This window comes from Macrosteles quadrilineatus, unplaced genomic scaffold, assembly GCF_028750875.1.
Source record: "Macrosteles quadrilineatus isolate MER2022 unplaced genomic scaffold, UCM_ALF_1.0 Scaffold_7__1_contigs__length_78375512, whole genome shotgun sequence".
NCBI lineage: Eukaryota > Metazoa > Arthropoda > Insecta > Hemiptera > Cicadellidae > Macrosteles > Macrosteles quadrilineatus.
Window position 1 is genome coordinate 26,327,174 of NW_026542600.1, and position 17,228 is coordinate 26,344,401.

Genomic DNA, 17,228 nt, shown 5'->3' on the forward strand with positions numbered 1-17,228 from the left:
GGGGTCCCTGTGACACCAGGGTTTTGTCGTCGGCAAAAAGCACCACCACCATCAAGCATCTCTATCAAGGTCATCAATCATTACCAGGAATAGCAACGGACCTACAATCGATCCTTGAGGAACACTGTATTTTACACTCTTTGGCTTGGCTGTTGCACCCTCCACGGAGAAAACCTGAAGCCTTCCAACTAGATAGGAGTCAACCGTCCTCAGCGCCACGCTGTCTACTCCCAAACTCCTTAATTTCCCATGTAGAAGATTGTGGTTAACACAAATGAAAACATGACTCGAGTCAAACGTAGTAAGAGTTATCGTGTTACCCACCTCAAATGCTTCACCAACCAAGTCAGCAAATCTCTTAATCTCACCTTTTCCGAAACCATACTGCCCATCTGATACCAAGCTGTTCATCTCCAAATACTGTGTCAGTTGGGCTGGTATTATGGCTTTTAAAACTTTTCCCATTACAGACATTATGGAGACAGGCCTGTAACTGGCAAGAGATTCTCGATCACTCTTATTGTGATTGTCGTCTCCCGCAGTCACGAAAACGTTATCAATGTCTTCCTCGACCGCGGCGAAATCCTGAGTATCTCCCGCGGATTGTAGAGATATTCGTTGTCTCTTGCAAACACGGAAACGTTATCGATGTCATCTGCGATCTTGTCAAAAGCGTGAATTTTTCAATGGCGCAAACTTTACAGACACGTTTTATGATCAGGATCATAAAAGCTAGGCTAGAGCTGGCTTTTCCAACTTTGTGCTCGATCTCTTGAACCGCTTGCACACCTCTAGATTGATGGTTAGTTGCTTCTAGATCAGTTATATTTTTTTTTGTCTTTTACGCAATACAATATGAGCTCTAATGTGCTGTGTTATTTTCAGATTTTGCCAGCCCTAGAGTCTTTTTGCTTGTATGCGGCAGCAGGAGTCTTCTTTACATTCATCTACCAGGCAACATTTTTTGTTGCATTTCTTGTTTTGGATGAACATCGGATAGAAAAAAGACGAAATCCTTTTATACTCTGTATAACTCACAAGACTACATCTGAGCCTCACACCAGTGTGAAACACTACTCAATGATTATTATGAATTGTATTTATTCAAAAATGGTACTTACAAAACCTTTCAAAGTAAGTAGGTTGAAATTTATATTATAAATAAAAAAAGTTGAACATTTTTATGTTTTAGCTCCTAATATTCTGTTAGTTAAAATAATGGAGCCAAATGTCTAAATGATGGTATCAAATAACAAAGCGTAAATTTTTTTGGTCTGTGAAATAAACTAAGTTTTACTACATAAATCAATGTTAAATTGAGACTTTTTGCTATCGTAGGGTATATTCCAGTATACTTTTGAAAAATGTGTTTAATCCTTAACTAAACAATCTTGACCTAGACATAATTTGGTTTGAATAAACCTTCAGCAATGGGCAAAGAATGAATCCCTTCATTCGATGTGTCCTGATAACAACAAAGCTCTTTCGCTATTAAGCTTGATGTGATTGTTCATGTTGTGCAAGAAACCCATTTCCACTTTCTGTCTTATTCTTGTTAATTGTATACTCAATGGTGAATGTATAAATATATTTGTTTTTTTACCTCAGGTCTTGATCATCATTGGGACATTTTGTTTCTGCGGTTTCTGTATGAATGGTGTTTTTAGTCTTCGTCAGCAGTTTGATCCCAAATGGTTCCTCCCGTCCAACAGCTATCTTGTTCAGTACTTAGATGCAAGGGACAGGTAATTAGAGTATTTTTATCCATTAAGTTATTTTATGTAAAATATAGTTTTGTTCAAGGAAAGGCTCTGGGCCAGGATTTTGAATTGTAGAAAAGGGAGGATAGCACCTACCTACCTTCAAAGTGTAGGTAGGCCATAGAACATGTAGAAAAACACTGTGCACACAATATATCGTCCCCTGAAGGACTTTTTCAAGTGTAGAGGAAGAGTTTACAAATTACAAAATGGCTGCTGTCATGGCTGTTGTCAACTATGCAGGGTTGCCACATATCATTAGTCTATTTACAACTATGTACACAATATATATATATATATATATATATATATATATATATATATACAGGGTGATCAACTCAAGGAGGCCACCATTGGGATATCGGAAACGGTAAGAATTAGAGAAAACTTTAAATGGGGGACATTCCTTTATTTTTTGTGGCAATTAAAAATATGATTTTAGTTTTTCAAAATTCAGCCGCCATTTTCCAAAATGGCGGCCAACTTTGAAATTTCTTATGGAACACCCTGTATTTTATCATTTTTTCGGATAGAACATGCAATTTAAAAACTTTTTTATTCTAGACATTTTTTCGATAAACCCACTCGTTCAGGAGTTACAGCCTATGGAAAAATGACTTCCGGTGTACATTTTACATCATGTAGCTCCAAAAAAAGTAGGTTTATGGCGAAAATGTGAAGAGAAAATAAGTCGAATAAGTCTTAAAATTGCATCCACATTCCAAAAAGTCCATAAAATTCGTTAAAAATATTAATTATATTATTTAAAAATGGCGGCCATTTTCCAAAATGGCGGCAAATTTGAAAAGTGGAAAACTGTGTATTTTATGGTCTTAATGGAATGTGGATGCAATTTTAAGACTTATTTGACTTATTTTCTCTTCGCATTTTCACTATAAACCTACTTTTTTTGGAGCTACATGATGTAAAATGTACACCGGAAGTCATTTTTCCATAGGCTGTAACTCCTAAACGAGTGGGTTTATCGAAAAAATGTCAAGAATAAAAAAGTTTTTAAATTGCATGTTTTATCCGAAAACATGATAAAATACAGGGTGTTCTATAAGAAATTTCAAAGTTGGCCGCCATTTTGGAAAATGGCGGCTGAATTTTGAAAAACTAAAATCATATTTTCAACTTCCACAAAAAATAAAGGAATGTCCCCCATTTAAAGTTTTCTCTAATTCTTACCGTTTCCGATATCCCAATGGTGGCCTCCTTGAGTTGATCACCCTGTATATAATAAGTATATTTTCAATTATTAATATATATATATATATTAATAAATAATATATAAAATAACATGAGTACCCTTTTTTTATACTAAGGCTCAGATGTAGTCTTGTGAGCTATACAGAGTATATAAAAAAAAAGAAAATAGGGTACTCATGTTATTTTAAATATTATTTATTAATTAATTAGTAGCCCTCATAAGTGAACAAGTTTACAATATATATATATATGTGTGTGTATATATAAAAAGTTGTGTACATAGTTGTAAATAGACTGTTGTAAATTCATATTGTAGTTTATGTATATAAAAATGAAAATTATAACTTCACCCTTAATATTTATTTATTAAGTACGTGAACGTCAATCTATCCGAATCCTAAAATATCCGAATCCAACCTCTAATTATCCAATCCGATCCGAACCGAGCCTTAACTATCCGACCCAAATCTGATCCGAACGGCAGTTTCACTATCCGCACACCTCTAATTCTCACCCTGGCAAAAGCATGAGTAAAAGATAGTGCCAGGTAGTATATATTATTTTATTAATTTCACAAGAAGATAATTTTAACGAGACCTGCCCAGAAATCTGTACATTTCTTAAAAACTTTGTGGTAAATATAAATTATTAAATTCTATGTATAATCTACTAATCTACACATTATACTAACTCAAACACTTCCAGGTATTATGCAGACTCTGGCCAGGAAGCATTTATATTGCTTGGTCAACTGAATTATACATCTGAATTGAAAAATATTCACAAACTTGTCAAAAACTTGCGAAAACAAAAAGATGTGGTGAAAGATGTCAACACTTGGTATGAAGACTTCCGACGTTACGTCAATCACCACTTTGAGAAAGGTGAGTAGAGTGATTTACAACAATTAATTACTTAATTACTTAATTACTTAATTACTACTACCAGCAGACACACAGACATCACTTGCCTATGTCTGCTGATTTCATAAAATTAATCAATAGAGAAATGTTCTTTTATATTCTTAGTCTTAGTTTATATTTTTTATTCAAAAGTATGTATTTTGTTTTCTGTATAGTATTAATGGAAATTAAATTAACATATTTAATTCATTCATTTATAAAAATAAAACACCCAGAATAGTAGTGGACCAAGTATTGAGCCATGAGGCACACCCTCTGTGTGGATGTATCGTTTTATCACCTTTTTAAAGACTGGTACAGTAAACTCCTGGTTATCCGAGTCTCGGTTAACCCAGCCTCCGGGTTACCGGGTTAACCGAGCCAGTCATTAAAAAATAACAAATATAAATAAAGGTCTCAATATCGAGACAACTTCAGGGAGCCGCGATTTTTATTTGTTTAATAAGGGGTTAGGGAAGTGACAGTTGGTGATTGGAGACGAAAACGTGAAGAAATCGAAAAAATATGTTAACAAAAGTGTGAGTGGAGGTGGTAATACTAGTCGAAAGACTTTAAAGAAGAGTAACTACGAGCAGACGTCTGAGGCCCTTTTTTGTGGTTTTCCCAGCTTCGAGGGATGGACAGTCCTGTGAGTCGGCCAATGCTACAGGCTGAGGTGCTTGAATATCATAAGAAGAACTTTAAAGACGGAGAGGGAGGAAACATTTACGGCGAGAGAAGGATGGCTGGACTAATGGAAGAAGAGGTATTGAATAAGGTAATTTAATATTAGTGGGGAGAAACAATCAGTAGACACATCTGAAATCACAGAATTCCAAACTAAAATTGAAGAAATTCTGTTCAAGGAAGGATTGACTTCTGATCAAATTTTCAATTCGGATGAAACGGGCCTTAATTTTCGAATGCTGCCATCAAAAACCTTGGCAGAAAAATCTGAGAGGGCGGCTCCTGGATTTAAAAAAGCAAGGAGAGGGTTACGATACTGGCTACAGCTAATGCTTCTGGTTCATTAAAGCGAAGACCACTTATTGGAAAGGCTAAATATCCTAGAGCCATTAAAAATATAAAAGTCGACTGCCTGCCAACAAAATATTGCAACCAAAAGAGTGCGTGGATGGACAGCCTGATATTTAGTGAGTGGGTTTTCAACGAATTTGTACCTGTCACTGAAGCGTTTTTGAAAAAAATAAGCTTCCCAGAAAAGCTCTTCTACTATTGGACAATGCGCCATCTCACCCTGATGCCCAAGAACTGTGCAGTGGTGATATAAGGGCAATCTTTCTACCCTCTAATGTTATCTCGCTTATACAACCGCTAGACCAAGGGGTTCTAGAAGCGATGAAGAGGAACTACCGGCGAAGGCTTCTCCAGATGTTAATTACAAAGTTAGACGAAGGAATAACTCTTAAGGACGCCTTAAAAAAAGCCACATTAAAAGATGTATCGTAATGGATAGCCTCAGCATGGGGTGAGGTTAAAACTACCACCGTTCAAAAGTCATGGAAGAATTTATTTCGCATAGATGGACCACCAAAAAAAGCGCCAGAATCTGAGAATGTGAGTGAACTATTCGAACTAGCCAATGAGTTACCCGTTGAAAATCAAATCGACAGCGAAGACATTCACGATTGGTGCAATCAAGATGATAAGATGTTGATTACCGACATGGAAATCATCGACATGGTAACCGGCGATAAGGACAACAAAGACGATGATGATCTGGACTAGATAACTCCCAAAATATCATACACCGACGGGCTGAAGGCAATCGACGCCGCTCTTGCACTCATAGAGCTTGAACGAGTGGTGTTTTTGGCCTCTGGGGACATCAAAATGAAAAAGTAAATCGGTCCCGGGCCTAAGTCTTACCATGAGACCTACGGTAATAGCTACTTCCCTATAGGGAAATTCGCTAAAACAGGTTTTGGACAGCAAAAGATAAAAAAAATTTGTTCAGACTTTGTAACACTCATAAGATGACACCAGAGACACAAACTAGCTATAAAAACTACCCATAGGTGATACATTTTCCCTTCTAAAAAATTGTACTCATAAAAACAACATATTTTGCCATTCAGAACCTTATGTGAAGGATTCATATTTAGATAACAAAGACTCTACTCAACAAGTGTTTCATATTCAACTTTGTACTTTCATTTCTGGTTTTTAGATGTCCCCAACAATGAACTTTCGGAGGAAGATTTTAGTCTTCTGATTGGTAAATTCTTATTCAGTCCAAAAGGAGGAAAATTCCAGAAAAACTTTAGATTTTCCGGGAAGTTGGAGTGTGGAGAAAAAGCACCACCTGTCACTGTAAGTATTACTGTGCAAGAATGAGTTGTCATGCATTATATATTTTCTACTTCAAAGTAGGATTGTAATAATCCTAGTCTAGATTATTTTGCTACAATTGGAACATTATTTATCATTAAAGTAAAAAAAAATAAGGGGGTCCGGCCAAATTACATCGGGGTTCACACACGTCCGTCCAGCCAGTGTGGGCTCAACACGCTCAATCACTTGGTGCAAGTCCCATGCATTTATAATTTTTTTTGTTAGAGTTATAGTACTTTGAAATTTTGTTATAGAAAAGTTTCATTTAGAGAAAAACTATTTAGAAAATTTCAAATACGCAAAAAACAGTTCTTTTTTGTATTTAAGAAACAATTTTGGTATCATCAAAAGAAAGCTTATAATGTCCTCTTTGGAGGTAATACCAATTTTTGTCTTAACTAGTTTTCATTTAAATAATTGTTTTATCAAAGCATGCCGTAAAAATCACATTTCACGAAAGGGTCCTCTTGTCAGCCTTATGTTATTTCTCCAAAAAAGGTACCTCTTGTCAAGACCACAAAATTTGTGAGATATTTTGTTCTATGTAAAGTGAACTTTGTTGTAGTTCTCTAAATTTTTACTAGAATGCAGGACAATTCATTTTTTGGACTTAAGTCTGAGGGTGGTGGGAGTAGGCTCGTTGGAAGGCCTAAACACTGCCATTATTTGTAGTGTGAATCAGAACAGTGGTGTTTTGTAGTCACAGAACAGTGGTTCCAAGCATTCTTTCAATAAGGGCGACATAGAGAGGTTCTGTCGTAATTATCTGTATGGAAAATCAACAAAATTAGGCAGATCAATTCAAATTAAGATCGGACCTAAAAATTTGTGTAATCGACCTGTCAGACCGCTTGTTTGTCAAAGCAACCGCTTGTTTTCGGGCAGGCCTACTAGGACTGTTTTTCACAGCAGCACGAACTTTATAAAAATGTTGGTTGTCTGGCGTCCGATCTGACTTTGGATGGCCTGTCAGCTTTTTTTTAACGCAGAAGCTGCCGCTGAGCTGCAATGACTGAATCATTACTTTTTTTAAATACAACTCGATGGCAACCAGTGCTCTATGACTATATGATTATGGCAGTGTGTAGGCTTTCCAACAAGCCTAACCCCACCACTCTTAGACAACCTGTCGCTGAACCTAGTGCGCTGCAGAAAATAGTATTGTTTTTTTATCGCACCCTGTATTTACATTTTATATGAACATTGTATTGACATAAAATATTGGGTGATCACTCAATGTGGGAGATAAATTTGAAGTCAATTGGTTTCTTGTGTGATTAATCTTTACTTTTGATACTGTAGATTTCCACCCTAGACTTCAAGTTTCGCTTGTTCAGTGGCCCTGAGGAAGCCATTCCTGCCATGAACCGAATAAAGGATATGGTTCGCAACAGCAACATATCGTCTGGAGATGGGTTCAAGACAGTTTGGTCCAAAGCCTTTGCCACATGGACAACAGATGAGGTATCTTGTTTATTTCTCATTTTAAAATAGTAACTACTACTACTTTGAGCTTTGTTAACAATTTTTATCCACATTCTTCCAAACTTTTTTCTACTTATAAGTTTAACCCTTTGAGTGCCTCGAGCGGGTGAAACAAAAGTGCTCTAAGACTTGTGTTGTCACAGACAAAACTATATCATTTTACATTTAACTGTAGTGTGATAAATTTAATTTAATTTTGTTATTATTATGTTTATAATCAGAAATATTATTGGAATACTGTTAGAAGCCATGCACAAAATATACAAACTGTCAAATAAAAATCATGCACCTATTGGCCTAAGTTAGTCCAGTTACCGGTACACTTTATGTGATAAGCCAAAAACTATCAGTAGAACACACCAATAAGTTGTGGTATTATCACTTTTTAAGGTTTAAAATGTATTTTTCAACGATTCATGATCATAACCTGCAATTCTATTACAAAAGCAACTAGTATACAAACATTTACTAGAACGTTAACAGTCGAAACCTCAACACACGAACCAGCTGTGTAAAGCCGTCTTCTATTATGACATAATGGTTTTTGATTAGGTGACCACATTTCTCGGATCAATTTTAAAAGAGCAAAATACTTGTTGCCAACCCCCTTCTGTCACATTTGGTGTGATTTGTAGCCAGCTTTATTGAAATGTGATACTGTATGAAGTGATTTTCTGAGCGTCTCGCTACGAGACGCTTGCATTTCTCGTGCATTCCAACCATCTCGTTACGAGACGCTCGGCACTCAAGCTACAACAATGGTGCGTCTCGGAGCACTTAGAGGGTTAATGTTTCAAAGGCAGAATAGAAACACTAGAAAGTCAAAACTATAGAAGGGTGGGAGTGGAGGGTTTGGGCTATGACCTCGAAAGGAGCTTAGACCACAGTGAGTTGAGTATGGCGTAGAGAAGGGGTGTGTTTAACCTTGAAGCTATATTTAAGCCGGTGACACACTATTGATATTTTCCCCAATCAAGACCCCGAACTGAGCAGGCAGAAGGGAGAAGGGAGATAAATATTAAGCAAAATTTCAATCCGAACATTTCCCCGAACAAGACCAAGATCAAAAAGTTCTACCGAGCGCGGCAAAAGGGAGTTTAGAGAGTGATGGAGAGCGTGTGTGAATAAGAGCGCAGTAATAATAAAACAGTAATAAAGCTTGAAATAACATGACGGAATGATAATTTTAATTGCCTTTAATAATAATTATGTTTATATTAATTTTGAAAGAGTTTAAGTATAACATCAATTACTTAATTCAAGTTTAACATTATTGCTATCATTGATTTAACTTTTTCAACTTGTAAAATACATTTTCAACCTTGACCAAACAAACCACAAAATTACAACATAAATGCCCATAATATACATAACGGCAAAATATTACCCAACATTTATTTATTTTACCAATTAAAGAGTTTAATTGCCATATTAAATTAAAACAATCAACGCTAGCGCAGGCAGCCACTTGGTGTGGCCCTCAAGACGGCGTACGGGGCAAAAATATACCGTGACACACTATCGTACATCACTCCGTATATCGGACCGATCTTTTCTTTGATCTTTCGTCAAAAACCGTCTCCAAAGCACTCGTCTCCCTGCTCGGCCTATTGCCTGGATCGGTGTACGGACACCTGAAACACTATCGAACATGCTCCCTTCGACGGCCCTTCTCCCTGCTCGGTTCAGGGTCTTGTTCGGGGAACCCGCAGGGGGCCCACGCTTGCGTGGGTACGTGGCCTAGCGACCACGCGGACCCTAGCTAGCCCCCAGAGGGGAGGTAACTGTCTGGTGTTGGAATCGGCATTTCAAGTAGGCCACAGACATGGACGACTGGGCATTGGGTCCCAGTGACATTCCCTCATCCAGGATTGGGGGGGTGTTTAGCTCTAGGAGAGATGGAAGTGCATCATAATCTCTAACCTACCTGTGTCTGTGGTTCTTTGGGTTTCGGCTTGCTTGTTGTGTGCGACCAGCATTCTGTGTGGCAAATCCTCGACTTTGGAAGTAGCCTTTCCTGGAGGTGAAAACGGGCAAGTACCCGTAGCTCATGGGGACACTCAAGGGAAACGTAACTTTCCGCAGTGTGAGGGCAACGGTTTGTAGGCACTTATGCAAACCAATCCCTGTCTCTGATCACGGACGGTATGGTTATCTTGAGTGTGGGGGGTTCTTCCCGGAACCTCAATTGAGTCAAGGGTGTCGCCACCTTTGGTGGATAGGTTCATCCGGGTGGGTCCCACTTCTATACCTGCCTCCTTTTGGGAAACCCTGATGGCCTGGTAGTGATGTTGGGTCTGACGGGCAAACGAAGTAGATCGGGTGCTGGGTCCGAGCCCGCCAGGGGTATCCGGGGATCTATCGCTCTGGTTATCTCTGGTTTCCCAGCAACTGGGTAAGGCCTCGATCGGGTAGTGGTGTAAATGGGAGGTTGGGGTCCCCTTCCTTCCGGCTATGATGGCGGGTTCTGCCTGTCAGGGATTAGATAGGTCCCGAGTGTTGCTTGCACTAAATGCGTCGGGGCGCTCCATTATGGTCCTCTAGGGCTTGTACCTAGTGGAAGCCAGATGGAGTGACGCTTAAACAAGTAGCCGGTATCCCTGGTTAGGATTGAGGGGCAACCCTCTTTCCGAAGGGACTGCTTCGGCAGCCGGTGAGCCTGATGACCTTAAGTCATCCGCCTATGATGTGCTAAAGGTTGATGCGTAAGCTTCGGCCTACATCATGGGGTCCGGGTATGTCCTCAAGGATAGGTACCGGGTAAGTAGTCAGGGGGCTTCGGCTCTCGTGACAAGAAATCGAATTCGAAATCGAATTCGAAAATCGAATTCTTGTTCGGGGAAAAGATCGATAGTGTGTCACTGTCTTTAGACTTGCACCACTTCCCTAAAGGGCTGGCGAGGGGGATTCCAATCACAGAATAGTGATGCGGTGGTTTTTTTTTGGGGGGGGGGGAAATCCCAAAATCTTTGCCAATTTTTACTTTTGATTGTCTATTTCCTCGTATAAATCTTGAATCATAAAAATATAATTTGAATAAACCCTGTTTTTTTAACATTGATAGTGTATGAAATGCTAGGGGCTTGATGAAATATTAGAATTCAAATTAATGTTATAATTTGCAATTTTACATCAAAATACAATATTGCGCATAATTTTTTTTTTAGCCCATTCACCTTTATTTACGCATGACTTAAATTATAAATTGATCTTCCTGTAGTTGAAAACAATTATCTTGTAAAACTATAAAACATTGTTATAAAACATTATAAAAGTATATATAATAAGATCACTCCTAAAAAAGGGTATAAAGATAATAACGTTATTATTTTTTTTCTTTGTTCTTCCATTCTTTCTGGGGTTTCCCTACAGTCAAGCATTCAACAAGTTGCCATGGTTGCGCGCAAGTGTGATGACCTTGGGATGCTTCAATTTTAATTTCCTCAAATGAAATGTGATGTTTTGAAAACAATAATGTGGGACCCTTCTGCATATCAATTATAGATTGAAATAGTTAAACATACAATCCATTTTTAACAAACTAGGTTACCAGCTAAGTACAATTTCAAAATTTACTTGGTAATTATTTTACGTGGGATGGTGAGGTTATGTAACCATTTTTGCTTCATCATCAAGGTTCTACTGATTAGACCTTAAAAAAATTTCTGTTGTAAATGGAAGTTATGGAACATAACACAAAGTGAAATATAATAACAAAATTTAAAGAAGATATGTAATCCAAAAAAAAGGCTATCACTGTTTCTAACTTTTAAATGTTTCTGTTCAAAAATAGTGTTTCTTGCTTTTTAAGGAACATTAGTTGTAAACACGTTTTCCTAACTCCTGTGTAAACGTGGCTTTATGATAACGAGATCAATATAAAAAACATAAGCTCAAAGTAACAAGCCCCAGCGTTTGACATCAGTCGTCTGCTGACCTGGAGGTGTTGTGTAAAGATTTCGGCTGTCGAGTGGACTAATGTATTCAATGTAGGCCTACATGCCATGTGTTTTTAGTTTTTACTTTTTCACATTGTTATTGTACATATTGGTTTATTCGATGCATATAGCATATTGTATTTCTTGTGACGATGCCTATTGTAATTTATAATTTGCTGAACGACTAAACAAATGGGTTATTGCACATAACCCATACACACAATAAATGGGCACATTATGTGCATCTCAGCAGACGCCATCTTTCCTTCTGACGTCATGGCAATGTTTAGTTGCAGACACCAAAACCTACTGGCATCTTGTTGATAACTTCTTGATCAACATTGTACGTGTTATTAAACTTACAGAAAGTAAATAAAAGAAACGTCTTATAACATTTAAAACATATATTTACGCTTATACTGTTACTCACAAGACAGTAAATATACAAAAAAGATGGTAAGTGGTTTGATTGGACACTCCAATCATCATCAGACCCAATATTCGCCTATCACTTATAATTATGACTTCGTAAGGTAAACATAGTGATAATAATTAATGAAAAAAACTTTGAACATAACCTAAGGTTTTTATTGATTTTCAGGTTATACAACATGAACTGTATAGAAACTTGACTCTCTCCGTAATCTGTGTAATGGCAACAACAACTCTCCTGATTCTAAACATCTCTGCCTGCTTTTGGATCTTTATTTGTGTTCTCTTGACTTTGGTAAGTTTAAATTGAATAGGCTACTAGTTGATTTAAAAAACTAAACCCTCTTTTTAGTTTGTGGAAAAGGTCTTCAGCACTATGAGATCCACATGAAAACTGCAACAGCAGCTTTAATGTTAATAGAATAAAACAATTTAAGGTACAAACAAACAACAGACCATCTGCTTATGTACTAACGTGTGTACGAAAAACGTAATTTAAGATTATAAAAAAATTAATTGCACTTAAAACCAAATACGAAGATAAAGTTATGGCCCCTAAACATAAGTAATCATAAATAACACAAATAAAATAATAATGGTGTGTTTATATTCTTAGGCCGTCAATGTTATTAAGAAAATAATACTTCAATTACCGATTGCCATGTTATATGTTTGCCACATCACATCAATTGCGTTGTTTGTGTTTCATGTCAAAAGTGAAACTCAGAATAACCTATACCGGTACTGTATGTAGGCCTAATTATATTTACAGTAGGTAAATCTAAATACTTCTAATACACTTGAAACATAAATTTACACTATGTTCGCCTATTGAGTTTAATGATGATTAAATTGTCAAATTTAAATAGATCACAACTTTTTTTATTTTTTATTTTTTTTATTTTTTTTTTTAAAAAAAAGAGGTTGGCGGCCTCTTTTAACCTTGCATTTGCCCGTCCACATAGACTAAGCGCCCGTGCGTGGATCGTTAACAGCAAAGCAAGGAGTGAGCCGGTACAGTACAAAGGTGAACTGTACTGATAAAATGTTATCGGCAGTGACCAGGATCCGAACCCACGACATCGCTGCCTTGGGCCCGAAGTCCGCGACGCTACCGACTGAGCCACCGACTCACTTATACCATATTAGCTGTTACCCACGGGCTTCACCAAGGCCCCACTGGCTTCACCCCGTTTGACTTTATAAGTATAGTCTTAACAAATTAATAAAACTATTGATTGGTTAAGTTAGGCTGAAATAAACAAAACAGAATACAGTAATGCAAACAAATAATCACACCTGATTTTAATGAGGTTATAAATTGAAAAAATAACAAACAAATAAGTACAGCTGAGGTATTTTTAACATTAGATACATGGAAAAAACTAACTCTAACAAAACTCTAACAGGAAATTAACTGTATGTATTATATATAAAAAAAATGTTGTCTATTGTAATACTTGTATTACTTAATGACAAATAAAGATCTTGAATCTTGAAAAAAAAGTTCTCTTTAGAAAGGAATTATGACATTAAAGGGCAATTTATGAAATAATGGATAGCACGAATACTAGAAAAGACCCGGTATGGATCGTAAACATAAACAAATGATGTTTTGGCCCGAAAGTAAACAAAACCATATGTTAATTAATGCTATATTAGTATAGGGCTTTTGTTTACTTTCGGGCCAAAAACGTCATTTGATTATGTTTATGATCCATACCGGTATTTTTCTAGTATTCGTGATGGATAGTTTTGCGCACTAAGGTTACTTGTCATCATGGCAAATATTTTAAGTATATGGTTTATGGGGGTGTAACTTGTAGCAATCCCGTTAATCCCGGGATTGAAAGACGCAAATCGCGGGATTTCTAGGTATCAAAAACTAACCGGGATTGAGACCCCTATCCGTCTGTCTCTGTGTGCACTGGCCTCAATGGTGGAAGCGTTGACTTATGGATACTGAAGATCCTATCTTTAAGGACCAGCTGTTACTAGTCTTCTGTTAAAATAGAATGAGGGTTAGTTAAGTCAGTCACACTGTTTGCTAGTGTATAAATTTGTTATCTTATTTTATCTTATCTTACCTAACAGGGGCAGGCCGAGACCATGAAGCACTTCATCCAAAAATCGAATTATTGCGCAACCCAGACAATTGTTTTCTTGATGTCCTTACAAGTTCAGGCGTCCGATGAAAGCCTGTAGCTTCCCAATTAGTTCCTCCTCAGGAAGATATCTGCCTCTTGCCACATTGCCAAGAGTTATCCTTTTAGCATTAGAGAGCTTGTCACAATCAGAGAGCAGGTATATCGGATATCTCCTCTGACCTATGACAGTGCCTACAGATCGGTTCACCATCAAATAAGCTCATCTGTTGTAAATGTTTCCTGAATCGCCCGTGACCAGTTATCAGTTCTGCAATTAATTTAATTCTTTGCCTGTCTAGTCTCAAGAGGTCAGAGGCAACCTTTTTTGAAGGCCTAAACAGAGTAACCTTACTGACCCAAAGAAGGAGAGTATCGACCCAGCGTTTGCGGTGCACTTGTCTGACCCATGACGCAATCAAAGATCATGCGCTTTTTTTTTAAATGCCACAGAAGGGTTGTGGGCCAATCTTTGTTGTCCCAGAGTTGCCAGTCTATCTGCGGCTTCATTTCCTTTAATGCTTGAGTGTCCAGGCACCCATCAGAGCGTGAGATCATTCCTCCTACCTAACTCAGACACAGAAGCAAGGCAATCCCACTCGATCCTTGAGTTGAATTCGTAAGAGTTTAGTGCTTTTAAGGTGGCTTCACTATCAGTATAGATATTAATTGTTTTGTCTCTAATCTCTTTGTTAAGATGTTCTTGAGCACAAACCAAGATGGCAGTGACCTCCGCTTGAAAAACAGTTGGGTACACCCCCATGGGAAGACAAATGCCAGTGCCTTCATTTATCCAATGCACACCTGCTCCAGAGCCCCAATTTTTTGATCTTAGAACCATCAGTATAGCATTCTAAATCACTTTATATCTATCTTCATATCACTTTATACTTTCACTGGTCTTTTCCGCCAGACCAATCCTTCCTATCTGGTATTAGTACTTTGAAAGGCATTCCAAAGGAGTGTTTTTTGGACATGTGATCTGAAGGCAGGTCCAACTCATCACTATGTACCACCTGAACAATTTTGGAGAGCCCTTTATTGTTACCTGCGGTTGTCCATAATTTTTCTCATCTCAGGCGTAGGGCTGTTTTTCTTGCTACCCACCTTGATAAAAATGTCGATGGTTAGCATATCAAGCAGATAATCTAGAGCTGCTCCAGGACAGCTACTTACTGCCCCAGTTATCATTAAAAGAGCAAGCCTCTGAACTCCTGCTAAAGCTCTGACAGCTGCAGTAGATTCCATCTTAGGCCGCCAAACAAGCGAACCGTATGTCAAGGCGGGTCCGGACAATAGATACATACAGCCGATGCAAGAGTCTAGGCTGTAACTCCCATTTTCCACCTACCATCTGCCTGCATGCCATTATGGACTACATTTCTATTTTCTACTTTATTTTTTATTACTGAGATAGTTGAAGTGTTGTCAAAGCTTGCAATAAGTCCGTTTATCTGTGCCTTGGTTAAAAAGCTGGAGTATTCAACAGAATTCAATAATTCACATCAACGCTTACATTTGTGGCTCATTTCAACTAGGCCCATTTTGATAAAAAATCTGGTGACAGTTTTAACATGAGGATGGAAAGTCTAGCCCATGTTATAACCCCCCCCCCCCCATGTTGTTTGTCTGATCTGTATTCTATCAGTAGTCAAAGATGGAAGCTAAGAGTTCTGAAACTGTAGTTGTCCTGGGCTAATGCTAAGACATAGGTCAGTAATCTAATCTGTATATTTTTACCAGTCTGTACCTTATTTTTAGCAGTCAGGTACAGCTTTGGAGGCAATGTAACTTTAAGTAACAAGACAAACAGGTAATAACACACATCAGTGTTCTCAGTGTTGTTCATGTTTTCAGGTAGACATTTGTGGAATGATGTTCTACTGGGGCCTAACTGTGGACATAGTGTCTTGTATAGCCCTAGTGTTGGGTGTGGGACTGTGTATTGATTACGCAGCTCACGTAGGACAGACGTTCCTTTACGCTCAAGGTTCTCGTCACCAACGAGCGCTACACTCAGTCAACACCATTGGTGCAGCAGTACTCAACGGTGGACTGTCCACGCTCCTTGCACTATCCATGCTCTCTCTATCTGATGCCTACATATTCCAGGCGTTCTTTAAGGTTTGTTCTAAGTATACTTAGCTATATCTACAATGTTTAACCCATTTAGGAATCACTTTAATTCCGCCCGTCAGAGCCAGCGGCAGCAATTAATTTTCTGTAAATTGTAGTGGTTTAGTTAATATGCCATAACGTTTTTATGGTACTGTATGGTTTTTTCCTGTTAATTTAAATTTTTCATTATTATTAATTACTGATGTTATATCCTTTTAGGATTCATTTTATTTTATTTTACATTTTCTGTATTTAATACTGTATATAACAAATGTAACAAAACATGTCATGTAACAAACCTTGTTTATTGTAATTTATGTTTTACTGAATGACAATAAAGATTTACTGTATTATTGTTATGGTTAATGATAGAAGCATGAAATTTGAAACATTATATCAAGGAGTCTTTGATCTACAGATTTCTGTTTAATTTGTTGATAAATATCCACTTTATATAGGCTAATTTATTTACCCAAATATTATTTATATATATACAGGATGATTGATACAAGTGTGCCAGCTATTTTATTCGAAAGTTATAAGAGATATAACAAAATGTTCAATTGTAACTGCCTTGGATTTTTCATTTAAAAAAAATTGATTGTTTTAGAAAGTAAATGCAATTTTAAAACGGTAAATTGCATCTAGATTCTAAAAGACCAAAACATACATACCAAATATTGATTCCACTGTTTCAAAAATTGCCACCATTTTCCAAAATGGCAGGGAAATTTGAAAATAGAAAAACTGTTTATGTTATAGTCTTTTTATCAAGATGCAGTTTTAAGACTTTTTTACTTTTTGAATTTTTGCTCTAAACGTACTCGTTTAGGAGCTACATGATGTAGAATGTACACCGCAAGTCATTTTTTCTTAGTTGTA

The 17,228-nt window shown here is 37.3% G+C and overlaps 1 protein-coding gene across 1 annotated transcript in view; it reads left to right on the forward strand.

The window, feature by feature from the left end:
- The window catches only part of LOC128998182 (NPC intracellular cholesterol transporter 1-like), a 51,632-nt gene that overhangs the window by 28,032 nt on the left and 6,372 nt on the right, over window positions 1-17,228 (forward strand). Inside the window, exons 10-16 of the mRNA XM_054424197.1 lie at window positions 886-1,134; window positions 1,609-1,745; window positions 3,678-3,856; window positions 6,066-6,208; window positions 7,532-7,693; window positions 12,254-12,379; window positions 16,086-16,352. Coding sequence (XP_054280172.1) covers window positions 886-1,134; window positions 1,609-1,745; window positions 3,678-3,856; window positions 6,066-6,208; window positions 7,532-7,693; window positions 12,254-12,379; window positions 16,086-16,352 — 1,263 coding nt within the window. The remainder of the gene's footprint in view (window positions 1-885; window positions 1,135-1,608; window positions 1,746-3,677; window positions 3,857-6,065; window positions 6,209-7,531; window positions 7,694-12,253; window positions 12,380-16,085; window positions 16,353-17,228) is intronic.